Here is a 17,156-nt window from a genome sequence, read left to right on the forward strand (position 1 = left end):
TTACTTTTATCTTTTTAGCTTAAAAGTTATTTATCTTTCAGCAAAGTTGCAAGATGTAAGATCAGTATGCAAAACTCTATTGTATTTTTAGGTACTTGCAATGAACAATCTGAAAATGAAATTAAGGGGAAAATCCATATAAAATATCATCAAAAAATTCTTAGGAATAAATTTAATAAAGGAAGTGTAAATTGTATACACTGAAATCTACAAAACATTGTTGAAAGAAATAGAAGATCTAAATGAATCAGAAGACTTAATATTGTTAAGATAGCAAATTGATCAACAGATTTAATGCAATCTACATCAAAATTTCAGCTGACTTCTTTGTAGAAGTTGACAAGGTTATCCTTAAATTCATACGAAAATGCAAGGGACCTGGAATAGCTGAGATGACCTTGAAACAGAAGAACCAAGTTGGAGAACTCACTCTCCCCAATTTCAAAACTTACTGCGAAGCTACACTGATCAACACAGTGTGGTACTAACATAAGGATAGACTTATAGATCAATGGAATAGAACTGATAGTTCAGAAATAAACTCTTAAATTTACAATCAACTTTTTTTTTTTTTTTTTTTTTTTTTTTTGCGGTACGCCGGCCTCTCACTGTTGTGCCCTCTCCCATTGCAGAGCACAGGCTCCGGAGGCGCAGGCTCAGCGGCCATGGCTCATGGGCCCAGCCGCTCCGCGGCATGTGGGATCTTCCCGGACCGGAGCACAAACCCGTGTTCCCTGCATCGGCAGGCGGACTCTCAACCACTGTGCCACCAGGGAAGCCCGTAATCAACTAATTTTTGACAAGAGTGACGAGCGAATTCAACGGGTAAAAAGAGTCTTTTCAACAAATGATGTTGGGTCAACTGGATATCCAAGTGCAAAAAAGAATGAAGTTGGACCTCTACTGAACACCATATAAGAAAATTAATGCAAAGTGGATTGAAGACCTTGCAGAATGCAAGAGATATAAAATTCTTAGAGGAACACACAGCAGTAAATCTTCATGACCTTGGATCAGGCAATGGTTTCTTAGATATGACACCAAAAGCACAAACCACGAAAAAATAAGTAACCTGGACTTCAAAATTAAAAATTTCTGTGCTGCAAAGGAAAGGCAACCACCAAGAAAGTGAAAAGACAACCCACAGGATAGGAGAAAACATCTGCAAATCACAAAACAGATTTGAATATATTAAGAATCCAGTAGATTAAGAATCCAGTAGAATATATTAAGAACTCACATAACTCAATAATTAGAAGATAAATAATCCAATTACAAGTTGCACAGAGGATTTAATAATTTTCCAAAGAAGATATACATATGGCCAATAAGCATGTGAAGAGATGCTCATCATTAATCATCAAGTAAATGTAAACCAAAACCACAGTGAGATACGACTTCACACCCATTAAGAGAACTATAATTAAAAAGGCAGACAATGACAAGTGTTGGTGAGGATGCGGAGAAATTGGAACCCTCATGATACTGCCAATGAGAATGAAAAATAGCGCAGCCACTTTGGAAACCAGTTTGGCAGTTCCTCAAAGGTTAATCATATGATTACCATAAGTCTCAGCAATTCCCCTCCTAGGTATATACCCAAGGGAAATGGAAACACATATCACAGAAAAACTTATAAACAAATGTTCATAGCAGCATTATCCATGACAGTCAAGAAGTGGAAACAATCCAAATGTCCATCAGCTGATGAATGGATAAATAAAACGTGCTATATGAATATAATGGAATATTATCCAATGAATAGGAATGAAGTACTACTACATGCTACAAGGTCAATGAACTTTGAAAACAGTACGCTAAGTGAAAGAAGTCAGTGACAAAAGGCCATTCCACGATCCCATTTATATAAAATGTCCAGAACAGGCAAATCTATAGAGACAGAAAGTAGATTAGTGGTTGCCTAGGGCTGGGGATGGGGGTGAGGGGAAAAAGGGAGCGAGTGGCTGCTAATGGGTGTATGTATGACTTTTGGGGAGTGATGAAAATATTCTAAAACCGATTGTGGCAAAGTCTGCACAACCCTTTGACTATAGTAAAAACACTGAATTGTACACTTTAAATGGGTTACTTGTATGGTATATAAAGTAGTCAATCCTCATTATTTGAATACTCCTGTATTATTTGTGAATTTGCCTATTCGTTAAAATGTATTTGTTATCACAAAATGAATACTCGCAGTGCTTTTGTGGTCACTTGCAGACATGCACAGAGCTGTGAAAAATCTGAATCGTCAGTTTTACACGTTGCAAGCTGAGGTCAAACACGGTGATGCTCTGCCTTTGGGCCTTCATACTGTAAACAAGTATCCTTTTCAAGGTACATTTGGTGCAAAGGTTTTTGCATTTTTGTGCTTTTTTTGTTGATTTTGCTCTTTAAAACATCCCTCAAGCACAGTGCTGAAGCACTACCTAGTGTTCTTAAGCATAAGAAGGCTGTGATGTGCCTTATGGAGAAAATATTTACATATATTAGATAAGCTTCGTTCAGGCACAAGCTATAGTGACACTGGCCCTGACTACAATGTTAATGAATCGACAACACACATTAAATAAGGTGTCTTTAAACAGAAATTCACACAAAACAGTTGAGCAATGAATGGTTCAGTATTCACTAAAATTCAGTGTTTATGGCAACTTTATAGAACATAACTACTATGAATAAAGAGAATTGATTGTGTATTTCAATAAGGCTGTTATTTTTAAAGTTATTTGTTATAGAGAAAATCTGAAAACAATACATAGCAATAGGCTAATGGTGGTTATCTCTGGAATTTGGGGGGTTTTTTCTTTTTGTTTATTTGTATTTACTTTTGCTATAATAAAAATGAAATTTTCTGCTTTCAAAAAAGTAAGAAAAACTGGACTTCCAGCACTGGCCAAGGAGTAAGCCCACTCTGAGCCTCTCTCTCTCACTGATTGTAACTAAAAATTCCAGGAAATGTGGCCCTTGGTATCTGGAGAGTATATGGGGTGGGTATCCTCAAGAGGAGTGAGTTCAGAAATCTGCTCAATACTCTGTAATGACCTGTATGGGAACAGAATCTAAAAAAAGAGTAGATATGTGTATACGTATAACTGATTCACTTTGCTGTACAGCAGAAACTAATACATTATAAAATACATTATAAATCAACTATACTCCAATAAAAATTAATTTAAAAAAATTGCATGAGGGCTTCCCCGGTGGCGCAGTGGTTGGGAGTCCGCCTGCCGATGCGGGAGACAAGGGTTCGTGCCCCGGTCCAGGAAGATCCCACATGCCGCGGAGCGGCTGGGCCCATGAGCCATGGCCGATGAGCCTGCGTGTCCGAAGCCTGTGCTCCACAATGGGAGAGGCCACAACAGTGAGAAGCCCGCATACCGCAAAAAAAAAGATGCATGAGTTAGAAAAGTGGATTCCTTAATTCTGTGTATGAACTGGCACACATCCCAGAATTACCCCTGAGCTGTGCATGCATGGGATGGACTTAAAGAAGTATAATGAAGGCTTTGAGACCTGAACTAACATTGGAGCCACTGTTCACAGAAGATGAGAAAGAACGTATAATGTGAATTTAACCAGGTTGACTGTTTGCCAAAACAAACAAAAATATGCAACATTATTCAATATTTGAACAATATTTATTCAAATGTTGAATAAATATTCAACATTTATTCAGAGGATTTTAATAGAAACCTGTCTCACAATATAATATTCAAAATTGGACCCAGAAGAAAAGATGGCAAGAGAATCCAGAATATGGATCCAAAGAAAGACATCTCTTCCTCTGAGATTAGTAGGAACAGGTAAGAATGGCAAAAAAGTAAATGGTCAAGGGAGTTATTGCATGATGGCTTCTACTTTTTCTTTTATCGAAAGTCTGAGAGTATGGGGGTGCAGCAGGAACTTTAAGGAGTATTTAAGGGTTAGAATGATCAGTGTGGGCCATAGGTGAGGGAGCGGACAAGTGGCAAGTAAGGAAAAAGCTAGGCAGCACTGGGGACCCAGCTGTGACTATAAACCGTAAGGATGAATGTGTATAAACCTACACCATTAAAGAGCTTTTTTCCAATAAGGCTGGATTATTTGGGAGCCTAAAAGGTGAAAGGACTGATCCAGGGTTGAGGATTTTCAGGGCTGGTATGGCAGAAGGACAAGAAGAAGAGGTTCTGACTACCAAAGCTGCACCCTCAATTAAACAGTCAGGATTAGGTACCCCTCTTCTGTGCTCAGCTAATGCCCTATGCATCCTCTACCACTAATTATGTTGCTTCAGAATTATCGCTTATTTGTCAGTCTCTCTTCTTCAGACTGTCTGAAATTTGAGTGCTCTGTCTTGTTCATAGTTATATCTTTGATATTTAGAACCTAAACAATGGCTAACATCAAACAGGTGCTCAATAAGTGTTTGATTGACTAATTCTTTCTAAACAAATTTAGCAAGAAACCAGCAGGTACCAGGCACCATGTTAAATGCTGTCCACACTCCGGTAAACAAAACAAGTGTGGTGCCTCTCCTCATAAAGCTTATAGACTAGTGGAAGTCATGTAAATAAGTAAATAATTACAAACTGTCTTGTTTATGGAGAAGGAAACAAACAGAATGCAGGGACAGAGGAAAAACAGAAGAGGGTTGCCGTATGGAGCGTAAGCTCTAAAAGATACAAATGCATTCACCAAATGGCGTGAGCAGTGACGTAATGGTAGTAAAAATATTTTAGGCTGCAGCGATACCCCTGATGTAATCTAAATAGGTCAGAATAGTCTAATATATTACGGCATAAAAGTAGACATTACACTTCTCGCCACTACTATGGATCTTAACTGTATCTGCGAAGCAATCCGAAGTTTCTCCAGCCATAAAACAAGGATAATAATAGTATCCATCTCCCAGGGTAATTGTGAGAGTTAAATGAGACAATGGATACAAAGTTTTAGAACCATTTTGGCTATGGTAAATGCTTAATGAATTTAAGCTGTTAGTCTTAATAATATTAATAACGTTAATCTTGATAAGGTGGTCAGAGCAGTCTTTTCTAAAAAGGTGACATTTAAGCTGAAACGTGAAGGATGAGAAGGGACCAGCTTTGTGAAGAAAAAAGAGAAGACTATCCAAGCAGAGGGGTAAAAAAAAGCAAAAGAGCTGAAGTAGAAAAGGGCCTGGCATAGTTCAGGATATGTAAACGGCGATGCAGAAGAAAACATGACAGCCTTCCCTTAGACCAATCTTAAGAGACCCAAACCAAAAATAACAAAGGACCTGCAGTTTAGTCCTAAACACCTCAGCCCAAATCCATAATTCTGCCTTTATGCCTCCTTTTCTTTCTGCTCTCTTAAAAGAGCCAAGAGGAAATTTCTCTTTGTCTCTTTCATATATTCTAACAACACTGGTTGCCTGAAGGCTCTGTCTTTAAAATAACATGAAACCACAAGTCAGAAATTATCCAGACAATGGTAAAATTCTAGTGGGAATAAACTAGACTTCAGTTAAGTCATAGAAAAATCTTAGTAGGCCAGTGTACTGTGACATTTTCTTGAAAAACTATAGATCTTAAATCAATACACCAAAACTTAGGCAATATAACCCTAACAAGCTCCAGCCCAAATTCTGAATAGTTTCTTTCTTGGTGATCCTACCTTATGCTCTACCAGGTTACTGATGGAGATCTAGTCCTGGCTGTTGGTGAAAGATCCTCCCTCCCCCTCCCCCCAGAAACCACTTATTTCTTTCCCTCTCACACCATAGAAGACTAGGGCCACCAGAAATACACCTTTAATAAAAGAACATACATGTAAAAAATACAATTTTTCCAATAGGCAACAAGCGCTCCTGACAATACCCTAGGCTTCGGTGAGTAATCTTAGGTTTTACACACTATGAAATAAACCCAGAATCGGCTTTTTGCTCAGCCTTACTGCTCCCAGCTCAGTAGGACCCACAACCCTATCTAAACTCCAGGGCTCATACTTTACAGTTTGGTTTACCTGTCTGCTGCTGGGAGCCTCTCTCTGGTGCTTGGGTGGAAGATGCTGACGGCCAGCCGGAAGCAAACCTGCTTGCCATCTTTCAGCTGTTCCAGCAGATGGTTGCCGTATGGAGCGTAAGCTCTAAAAGATACAAATGCATTCCCCAAATGGCGTGAGCAGTGACGTAATGGTAGTAAAAATACTTTAGGCTGCAGCGATACCCCTGATGTAATCTAAATAGGTCAGAATAGTCTAATATATTACGGCATAAAAGTAGACATTACACTTCTCGCCACTACTATGGATCTTAACTGTATCTGCGAAGCAATCCGAAGTTTCTCCAGCCATAAAACAAGGATAATAATAGTATCCATCTCCCAGGGTAATTGTGAGAGTTAAATGAGACAATGGATACAAAGTTTTAGAACCATTTGGCTATGGTAAATGCTTAATGAATTTAAGCTGTTAGTCTTAATAATATTAATAACATTATTGATAATATTAATAAGAGATAACACTATCATCGTTGTTGTTGGTAGCATAGCTCTGGCAAGTCTATATCAAACTCTAACTAACTGACTTTCTGCTGCTTACACTTTACTGTACTCTGCTCTACCTGCTCTCTGGTGGAGCCTGGATCCTGGATTTCATGTAAAACATATTCATGGTGCTCCATAAATAACTCCTTTCTCCATCTCTCATCTGTCATATTATGTGAGGCCTGCCCACAGTTCCTGTGCTAAAAGAAAACAAACACTGAACATCAATTGTCCAAGTGGTAGCGTCATGCCAGGGGCAATAGTAAAAGCTTTAGTGAAGAGGCCAGAAGTAGTTTTAACAGGGCAGAATGGTCACAGAACAGGAGGACATTATATCTTTGCCCATTGTTATTGACCTTAACACTAAACCCCTGAAACAGTTACTACTTTGCCCTGTCAATCTTGAACCAAAACCTAAGGAATTTACTCTCTGTTACTTACTTCTCCCTATATTCTGCTTTACTTATTCTCTGGGAGAGGCTAGGTCTTGAATACCAGGTGAAACATACCGATGGCACTTCAGAAGCAACTCGTCTTTCAACCTCCCATTTCTCAAAAGATGAGGGCTGCTTGATACACTTGTTCTAAAGGAATAACAAAACACAAAACTAATTGTCTAAGCAAAAATTATAGGTTAGTGACAATACTGTACACTTCAGTGACAACTCTGAAATAATGATACCAGGGGAGGGTAATATAACAATTAGAGGTGTGCATGTGTGTGTTTAATATAAAATTTCCAAACATACATAAAAGTGGGGAAAAAATTAGTATAATAAGTCCCAAGATACCTATCACCCAGCACCGACAATTAGCAACATCATGTTTTTTGTTTTTGTTTTTTCTCTTAATTTTTATTGGAGTATGGTTGATTTTACAAGGTTGTATTAGTTTCAGGTGTACAGCAAAGTGAGTCAGTTATACATACATCCACTCTTGTTTAGATTCTTTTCCCATATAGGCCATTACAGAATATTGAGTAGAGTTCCCTGTGCTATACAGTAGGTGCTTATTAGTTATCTATTTTATATATAGTAGTGTGATATGTCAATCCCAATTTCCCAATTTGTCCCTCCCAGCAACATCATGTTTTTTCACCCATCTCTTCTTCCACTTTCTTTCCTGGAGTATTTTGAAGCAAATCCCAGATTATTCTGGCACTTTTTTTCTTTTGCATTTTTTGCATGGGGCAACTCTTTATTCAACAACACATTTCGAAGAAGATAAGGCAACAAGGCAATAGTTTTATAATGTTGCTAGCATTTTCTCAGGTAAAGCCAGGAAAAAAGCTGTGTCATTTCCCAAAGTACTCCTACTCGATGTCTCCAATAACTCCATGCATAAATACTAGAAGTGGTGAAGTCTAGGATGTTTTGAGTGGCAAACAGCTTGTTTTTTCCTTCATCATAACTGGTTTGCAAATTTGATGTCTGGCTTTGGTGTACTGCTTCAGATGGCCAAGAGTAGAATTCCTTCAGTATGTATAAGACTAAATGTCAAAAGGCAAATTTGCTGAAGGACTTGAGTTTAAGAAGAACAATTTACGGATAACCAATCAACTTTATATAAAACCTATCTCTTATTTAACCCAAATGACAGAGGTATGCTTCCTCACCTGGTCTCTTTAGATCTGGCACATTCTGAAATAAATGAAGACATCATACTCTTAGCCTAACTCTAGAAGCTTTAATTCTATGTAGTCTACATACTAGCTAGCTTGGCAAGCTCCAGCCCAAATCTTAAGAAATTTCATCTGTTACTCTTTTAGAAAGTAGACAGTGCTCTCACTGTATTCTGCTCTACCTGTTCTCTAGGGGAGGCTTGGTCTTGCATTTTAGGTTTAACATTCTGATGACACCCCAGACTCAATTCATCTCTCTCTCTCTCTTCTCTCATAAAAGATGACAGTTGCTTCAGAAACATGTTCAAAAGAAACAACAAAAACAGAAAACAAGTCGTCTAACCAGGGCAACATGCTAACCTTAATACTCTAGGCTTCAGTGAGAACTCCAGGGAAATGGCACCAGATGAGGCTATTCTGATACATTTTGGTTTGAACGAGGATGTTATACTTTTACCCCAACTCTATAGATCTTAATTTTTAATCCCCAAACATGTACAGAATAGTCTGACAACCCCCCCCCCCAAATTTTAAGTAATTTAGGATCTGCTAATTCTTCCTATAATATTCACGTAAGGGCAGTATGCTTGTGGTAATAATGTGGGCTTCAGCAAAAGTTGTAGCATAATCTTAGTAAATTAAAATAGTCTGATTCCACAATACGAATATGAATGTGATTTATCATCCTTCTGAATGACAGAACTGATCTGACTGATACAGTTCACTGAACAAGGATCTGATTCTATATTTCATATTACCAGTTGTTGAAAATGTATGAAATCCAGCTACTTTATTTCCTCTCTATCTCTTTCTGATTGTGCTCTACCTGATCTCTGATGAAGGCCTGGTCCTGAAGTTTAGGAGGCAGATACTGATAACCTGCCAGAGAAAAGTCTTCTCTCCCTTTCTCATTTGTCATATCACAATATGACTCCTTGAAGCGTACCTTCTAAGAGAGAAGAAAACATAAAGTGTAAATTGTTCAGTGGGAGTAACATGATAGCAATAATATTCTAGGCTCTATTGGGAGCCTTACAGTAATTTTTTCAACTCCAGATAATGTGAAACATTATGGAATAAAACAGAAAACCATACTTTTTGAAATCTAGCTAAGAACAATCTTGGAAAGTTCCAAACTAAACCCAAACAATGCAGTTCCTGATGGTCCCTCTCCTTTTTCTGCTCTACCTTGCCATTGATGAAGGCCTGATCTTGACGCCTGTGTAGAAGATCTTGATGGACATCCAGAGGAAGCACCTCTTCCCGACTCCTACCTATCAAAACTAATGCTGGCGGCTTCAAATTTGCTTTCTAAAAAAGAACAAATATAAAATAGCAATTGTTCAGTTAAGAAAGACAGGTTAATCAATAATACTTTAGGTTGCACTGAGAATTCAGGAGTTAACTGAGGTCAGAGTTTAATTGAACATCTTATAGAATAAATTAACACACTATACTCTATTCCCCATAAACACAGCCACAACCCTAAGTAATTTACTTCCTGTTGATCCCTTTCTTCTTCCTCTTGGTCTACCTGATCTCTGGTGGAGGGCTGACCTTGGAACCTGGGTAAAAAATACTGTTGGACACTGTGGGCCACTCTTTTTTCCCATCTTTCAGCTCTCAAAACAGATGACGGCTGCAAGAAATACTTTCCCTAATGAAGAAAATTTTTTAAAAAGCAAATTGTCCAGACAGGGGTAATATGCTGCTGACAATATTTTAACACTTAATAAGAACCCTGGACATTTATTTGATAAATCCATCAGTGAACTATTTTGTTCCAACTATGGCTCTCCAAATCAGCTGCAATATAGTCCTTGCAAATCCCACTACAAGCCTTAAAGAGCTTATTTCTTTTTGTTATATCTCCTTTCCACTCTATTTTACCTGATCTCTGGGTAGAAAATCCTGGTCCTGGCATTTGGGTTGAACATTCTGGTCTTTGAGAAGAACATGCTGGTCTGTGGGTAGAAAATCCTGGTCCTGGCATTTGGGTAGAACATTCTGGTCTTTGGGAAGAATATGCTGGTCTGTGGGTAGAAAAGCCTGGTTTTGGAGTAGAAAATCTTGGACTTCCAAAACAATATTCCCATCTTCTAGTTCAACACTCTGATCTTTCAGCATAACACTCTGAGTTTTGGTCTTAACAGCCTGGGCTTTGGGCTCAACAGCTTGGCCTTCCAGCTTGATATCCTGGGTACCGAGCCTCAGCTCAACACTCTGGGCTTCCAGCTCAACACTGCAGACGCCTGTCAAATCACTCTGGGTTTGCAACAGGTCACCTGGGGCTTCTGGAAGATAATCCTGGGTTTCTGGCAGAACATCCTGATGTAACTGCTTTACCTCTTCCTCTTCCATCACAGCAAATAATGGATTTTTGAATTGTACTTTCTAAAAGTGAACATAAACATCAAATATAGAATGCCAAGCAGCAGCAACACTGGGTTTTCTGCGAGATTCCTAGAATAATCTTAAAAGGATACGGTAGTCAAACAAATTACTAAAATAAAATGCAAAATTACAGTCTTTGCTCAACTCAATAGAACCTAAATCTACAGTCTCAAACCAGTACAAGAATACTGGCATCTCTAGTCCAAATCATAATTACTTTAATTTCTATTACACTATCTCCTTTCACTCTGCTTTACCTGAACTGTGCTGAAAGGTGTATCCTTGTCTTCAAAAAGGAGATCCTGCTGGTCCCCCCAAGACAAATTCTTTTTCCCTTTCTTATCTATCATAATAGATGAAGATTCCTCAGTGTCAGGCTCCTAAAGAACACACAAACAAAAATGGAAAAGAAAAAAAAAAACCAACCAAATGTATCTGTTACAGGTAGAAACAAGAATGCATGCAAAAGCATTAAGTTAGAACTCTTCCTCACACCATATATAAAAATTAACTCAAAATGGATTAAAGACCTAAATATGAGAGATAAAATTATAAAATTCTTAGAAGACATAGGATTAAGCAATGGCTTAATAGATACTGCACCAAAAGCACAGCAGCAAAAGAAAAACAGATAAATTAGACTATACCAAAACTAAAAATTTTGTGCTGCAAATGATAGCATTAAGAAAGTTAAATGACAACCCAGAGAATGGGAGAAAATACTTGCAATCAAGTATCTGATAAGAGACTTGTATTCATATAAAGAATTCTTATAACTTGATAATAAAAAGACAACTCAGTTTAAAAACGGCACTACATTTGAATACAGATTTTCTCCACGAGAGATATATAAATGGGCAATAAGCACATGAAAAGATATTCAAGATGATTAGTCACTGGGAAAATACAAATCAAAAGTATGGAGAGATCCCACTTCACACCCACTAAGGTGGCTATAAAAAAGATGGGCAATAACAAGTTTTGAAGACAATGTGGAGAAAATGGAACCCTCATACATTGTTGATGGAAAACACCTTGGCAGGGGCTTCCCTGGTGGCACAGTGGATAAGAATCTGCCTGCCAATGCAGGAGACAGAGGTTCGATCCCTGATCTGGGAAGATCCCACATGCCGTGGAGCAACTAAGCCTGTGCACCACAACTATTGAGCCTGTGCTCTAGAGCCCGCGAGCCACAGCTACTGAAGCCCGCGTGCCTAGAGCCTGTGCTCCGCAACAAGAGAAACCACCGCAATGAGAAGTCTGCACACCGCAACAAAGAGTAGCCCCCGCTCACCGCAACTAGAGAAAAGCCCAAGTACGGTGATGACGATCCAACACAGCCAAAATTAATTTTAAAATTAATTAATTTTTTAAAAATTAAAAAAAAAAACCTTGGCAGTTCCTCAAAATATTAAACATAGAGTTAACATGACCCAGAAATTCCACAACCAGAGAAATGAATGTCCATACAAAAACATGTAAAAACTGCTTATAGCACAATTATTCATAAAAGCTAAGAAATGGAAACAACACAAATGTCTATCAACTGATGAACAGATATACTAAGTGTGACATACTGATGTACTGATACATGCTACAATGTGGACGAACTTCGAATACATTATGCAAAGTGAAAGAAGCCAGTCACAAAAGACGCCATATTATATTATTCCATTTATATGAAATGCCCAGAATAAGCAAATCTACAGAGACAGAAAGTAGTTTAGTGGTTGCTTAGTACTGGGGGTAGGGACAGGGAGGGACTGGGGAGTGACAGTTAACAGGTATGGGGTTTCTTTCAGAGGTGAAGAAAATCTTCTAAATTAGATTGTGGTGACAGTTGCACAACCCTGTGAATATACCAAAAACCTCTGAACTGTACACTTTAAGTGGGTGAATTGTGTGGTATGTGAATTATAGCTTAATAGAACTGTTAGAAAAAAATAACTATTGGGCATTATAATCTTAATACTTAAACCCATCCTTAATTAGCTGTGGATAGTTCTAACAAGGCATCTTTTTTCCTCTACTCTTTACATTTCCCTGCCTGATCTTCCATAAATTTCTGGTAATCTACAAGAGTTAAAAGACCTTGATGGACCTCAAAGGGCATTTCTCCTCTTATCCCTATATTTATCCTGGTGAATGATGGTTTCCTACAAAGTGCTTTCTGAAAAAAAAGAAAAATTAATACAAATATAAATGGTCTAGAGAAAGCAATATGCTCATGACACTAAGCTGAGTTTTTGTGAAAGATCTGGAGCAATCCTAGCAGGTTATGGTAATCTAATACAGAATATTGAGTTCTATTTCAAGTATACAAACAAGTCACTTACATATCAAACATATGGAAGTGAAATTCCTGGTAGGAGAATTTTTTTTTTAACATCTTTATTGGAGTATAATTGCTTTACATTGTTGTGTTAGTTTCTGTTGTATAACAAAGTGAATCAGCTATACATATACATATATCCCCGTATCCACTCCCTCTTGTGTCTCCCTCCCGCCCTCCCTATCCCACCCCTCTAGGTGGTCACAAAGCACGGAGTTGATCCTGGTAGGAGAATATTTTAACTTTATAAATGATAATTTGCCCCTATCCTAGCCAGTAACAATTTCAGAAGGCTTACAATTTTGTCTTGGTGATCTAACAGTGGGCAAGGCAAATATATCTCTTCTACGTTTATCTCTAAATCTGGAACAACCAGATGTCAGTCAAAATAAGTCTAACAAGAATACGAAACCAGAGTTCAACTGGGTTATAGATTGTTCTCCTCTCTGACTGGCAGCTTCCTCCTTCACACAACTGAATGGATAGAAAACTGTTCAGATTTGAGGGAAAGACTACGTACTTGATAAGAAAAGTTTCACTAATTTCTTAGATCATTCTCAATTATATGGAGTAGATTTGTTTGTGATGTTTTACCTGAAAAACACACATGCATTCTTGGGAAGCAAGCAGCTAGCCTGAATTCACCATCAACATCATAATGAATTACACTTAAATGGCACCTTTGACGTATCAAACTGGTTTACACAAGGATGTCATCTCAGACTTAATCCTCCTCCCTTCTACTGGAGAATTATTTCAGTCAGGCCTAGGAACAGTACTCTTTCTGGGAAAAACATCAGTTGAAAGATTTGAACATGCTCCACACAATGTGAAGTATCAGTCTCTAGGCTCTGATAACCCTTTTTTTTTCTGGTTTAAATAAAATGTGTTCAATCATCTCCTTTGAGCAGTACCGGGAAGTCAGTCTTATGGACCAAACTATAGTACTGCCAAATCCGTGGTAGAGGTATGAAAATTGTCAAGAAACTAAGTCAAGAATTTAGTTTCAAAAGAGTCTTAAGTCACAACAAGGCAATCCTAGAAAAAGGTAACCATACTTAATGCATCTAAGATGGAATGCCATATGTAGGCACACCCATGCCCACTTGTATTTTATATTTAACTATAAATTTCTTAATTATCGCTGAAGAGGAAGGTATTATAGCTTAGTATTCTACCAACTGCAAACATATAAGAGACAAATGTCTTTGATGGTTGCACAGAGATACTTAAGGAAAAAATACAAAAATAAAATATAAACATATATGTAATCTAGGAAAATGTAAAAAAATACCAATTAGGAAGCAAAACTGAGAAAGAACTAAGCAAGAGACAGAGTTCTTAATGGTACCAAAAAAAAAGAGTAAAAAAAGACTAATTAATGAGCCATTTTACTGATGCTGCCTATCAAAACTTGAAATTAATGCTAAAATTAAGTAAACACAGGAAAATACATGGGTTTAACATCCAAATTTGTGAACATGGAAATAAGGAGGCACCAAAACAATGCAATTTTACAAGCATAGCTTTAAATATTCTTTTAAGTCTAACTCCATATTTAGGTTCCAATTATTCACCCTAAACTTATTCTATATTTTGAATCAAAAGAATTTCTTTCTTTTTGAAAAATAATGGTATTGACTTCTTCCTGATTAAAAAATAAAATATATACATTATGGAAAATTTCTACAGTAAAGAAAACCAAGAGAAAAAAATAAAAATCACCTGTAATAACACTATCCAGAAATAATCAGTATTAACCTCTTGGTCCATTTCTTTCCAGGCCTTTCTCTGTGCTCATAGCATTCTCTCCCCATCTCGATATTTTGCTTTATTTTTTTCATAGCATTTATCATTTGAAATTATATTTTGTATTTATTTGCTTATTTATTATATACTTCCCTACTAACACAGGACCTCCTTGTCTACCTTTTCACCACTGTTAAGTCCTGCTTCTAGAACAATGCCTGGCAATCGTAGACATCCCATAAATATTTATGGAATGAATTTTTTTAATTGAGCTTACATTGTATCTAATTTTATATCCTACTTTTTCCACTTAACTTTATATCACAGACACTTTCCCTAGTCTTCAGATACCCTTTGAAAGCATGATATTTTTGATAATAGCTATAAACGAATATATCATAACTTTTAAACCGCTCCCTACTTTTGGATAATTAAGGTTATTTCCAATTATTTTTCAGGTCTAAATAATGTAGAGATGTAAATTAATCTTTATCCTATTTTTTATCTGTATTTTTAGAAACAGCTCATTAGAATTTAATTTACCTCTTGGGTGGGAAAGTTTTTCTTTCGATCATCTGGAAACACCGATGCATTTTTTTTATTCACGGTTTTAAATGATGCCAGCCGTTGACGTGCTTCTTTCATGGTTTGACTAAGCTGCCAAAGAAAGGGGAAAAAAAGAAAAGAAAAACAGGCTAAAGTCTTAATACCAAATTCACTAAGTGTTCCAACAGGAAAACAGGCCCCTATTATTAAAAATTGCCAGACCTAAGACAAGAGGATTACTTGGAAAGGAGATTTTCTGATCTGCTGATAAGTGTATTTACAACATTATTTTCATTATCTTAAGAGACTGTATTTCATAACTTGATTTAAGTGCTGTTACTCAAATTGTTTTTTTAATAATGTAGGCTTTATATTAAGTACGTACACAAAAATATTAGAACCTATAAGTCTCAATTTGGAAATTACTGAGCAGACACATTCCTTACCTTCTATCCATCTTCTTAATAAAGAGTTATTTCTTCAACTGGTCCTTGCATGCCTGATCACTTTTATCACTCCTTGTAAGAAGACTCTCTATTCCTAGTCCCCCTAAAATCCTTTTTTCCTATTTATATGAGTCTCTTCTTCACCCATAACATTTGAAAACTATAGTTATTTAGTCTTTTCTCAAATGTCTCTTCTTCCAGGAAGCCTTCCTAAGTTAATTTAGAGTACAAATTCAAACCTGTCAACAGACCAATTTGTTTCAGGTACTCTAGGTAACAATTGATAATAAATATTAATATTAAATATGTTAATTTTGTGTTCATTCCTTATCTCTACCTAGCAATTTCAGTAAGTATCTATTTTGACTTCTTTTTCAGAGAAGCACACAGCCTATTTTACATTTCACATATCTGCATAGAATGTTCCTTTAAGGAAAATACAGAAAAGCACATCCCTATACTACTCAGTGAAATTATGGCAAAGCCAGGACCAGTTCTAACCCATCCAATGAAAGTTTAATGACATCATTTCTCCCTTAAAGGGAAATAATGACTGTGATTTACAGATATAAATTACAAATACTTTATGATATTTACTAATAGTGACCTAGAGATAAAAACACTCTCTTGCTAACAGCCCGGTTTCCTTACAGCATTATCACCTCTGTTTTGTCCTTGTTTCTAGAAGGTCTATACCTCTAGCCAGAGAAATCAGCTTGAAACATTACTCTTTATTCTACTAAGAGGAGGACTTCTAAATTTGGTTAGTGCAGAGTGGCTAAAGGGGTCAAGATAGAGTTAATCACAATGCAAAAACAGATAGTATATCTGCAGTTGAAGTTATGAAAAAATACAAAGCCATGAACATGCTTATTTTTACTCCTTGCCAAGTGTGGTAGACATTATTGCCCTGCATAAAGTGACCAAGGATGCAAAATACTTGCTGTAACAGATTTAAAATAAGAGTACATAATCTTCATTTTCCATCAAGTCCAAACCCCTATTAGTCGCAGATTGATTTTAGTCCCTTAAGCAGGATATTTCAACTGCTCCAGCAGTTGGACTAAACATTACGTTCAGTTTTTCTGTCTTTATCAAAACCCTTCACCAAATCAACCCAAAGATCCTTTCAATGACCTGCTATGAGGACTGTAGTAGGCTGAATAATGGCCACCCAAAGATATCAGGTCTTAATCCCTGAAATGTTACTTTATAAGGAGAAAGGGCCTTTGCACGTGTGATTAAGTTGAGGATCCTGAGATGAGGAGATAATCCTGGATTATCCAGACGGGCACTAAATGCCATCACAAGTGTTTTTATAAGAGAGGTAGAGGAAGATCAGACATATGGAAGAAGTGATGTGAAGATGGAGGCAGAGATGGGTCTGATGTGGTCACAAGCAAAGGAATGCCAGCAGACACCAAAAGCTTCAAGAGTCAAGGAACAAATTCTCCCTAGAATCTGTGGACACCTGGATTTTGACTCAGTGAAACTGATTTTGGACTTCTGGCCTCCACAACTGTAAGAGAATAAGTTTCTGTCATTTTAAGCCACTAAGTTTG

At 37.1% G+C, this 17,156-nt stretch overlaps 1 protein-coding gene across 1 annotated transcript in view; it reads right to left on the reverse strand.

The window, feature by feature from the left end:
• Positions 1 to 17,156, reverse strand: part of CCDC15 (coiled-coil domain containing 15) — a 61,495-nt gene that overhangs the window by 34,119 nt on the left and 10,220 nt on the right. The window contains exons 5-11 of the mRNA XM_082845453.1: positions 15,146 to 15,259; positions 10,779 to 10,901; positions 10,018 to 10,521; positions 9,316 to 9,438; positions 8,954 to 9,076; positions 7,016 to 7,090; positions 5,986 to 6,108 (exon numbers count right to left, since the gene is read on the reverse strand). Coding sequence (XP_082701579.1) covers positions 5,986 to 6,108; positions 7,016 to 7,090; positions 8,954 to 9,076; positions 9,316 to 9,438; positions 10,018 to 10,521; positions 10,779 to 10,901; positions 15,146 to 15,259 — 1,185 coding nt within the window. The remainder of the gene's footprint in view (positions 1 to 5,985; positions 6,109 to 7,015; positions 7,091 to 8,953; positions 9,077 to 9,315; positions 9,439 to 10,017; positions 10,522 to 10,778; positions 10,902 to 15,145; positions 15,260 to 17,156) is intronic.

Source organism: Leucopleurus acutus (genome assembly GCF_964270905.1).
Source record: "Leucopleurus acutus genome assembly, chromosome: 8".
In the NCBI taxonomy this organism is placed as follows: domain Eukaryota; kingdom Metazoa; phylum Chordata; class Mammalia; order Artiodactyla; family Delphinidae; genus Leucopleurus; species Leucopleurus acutus.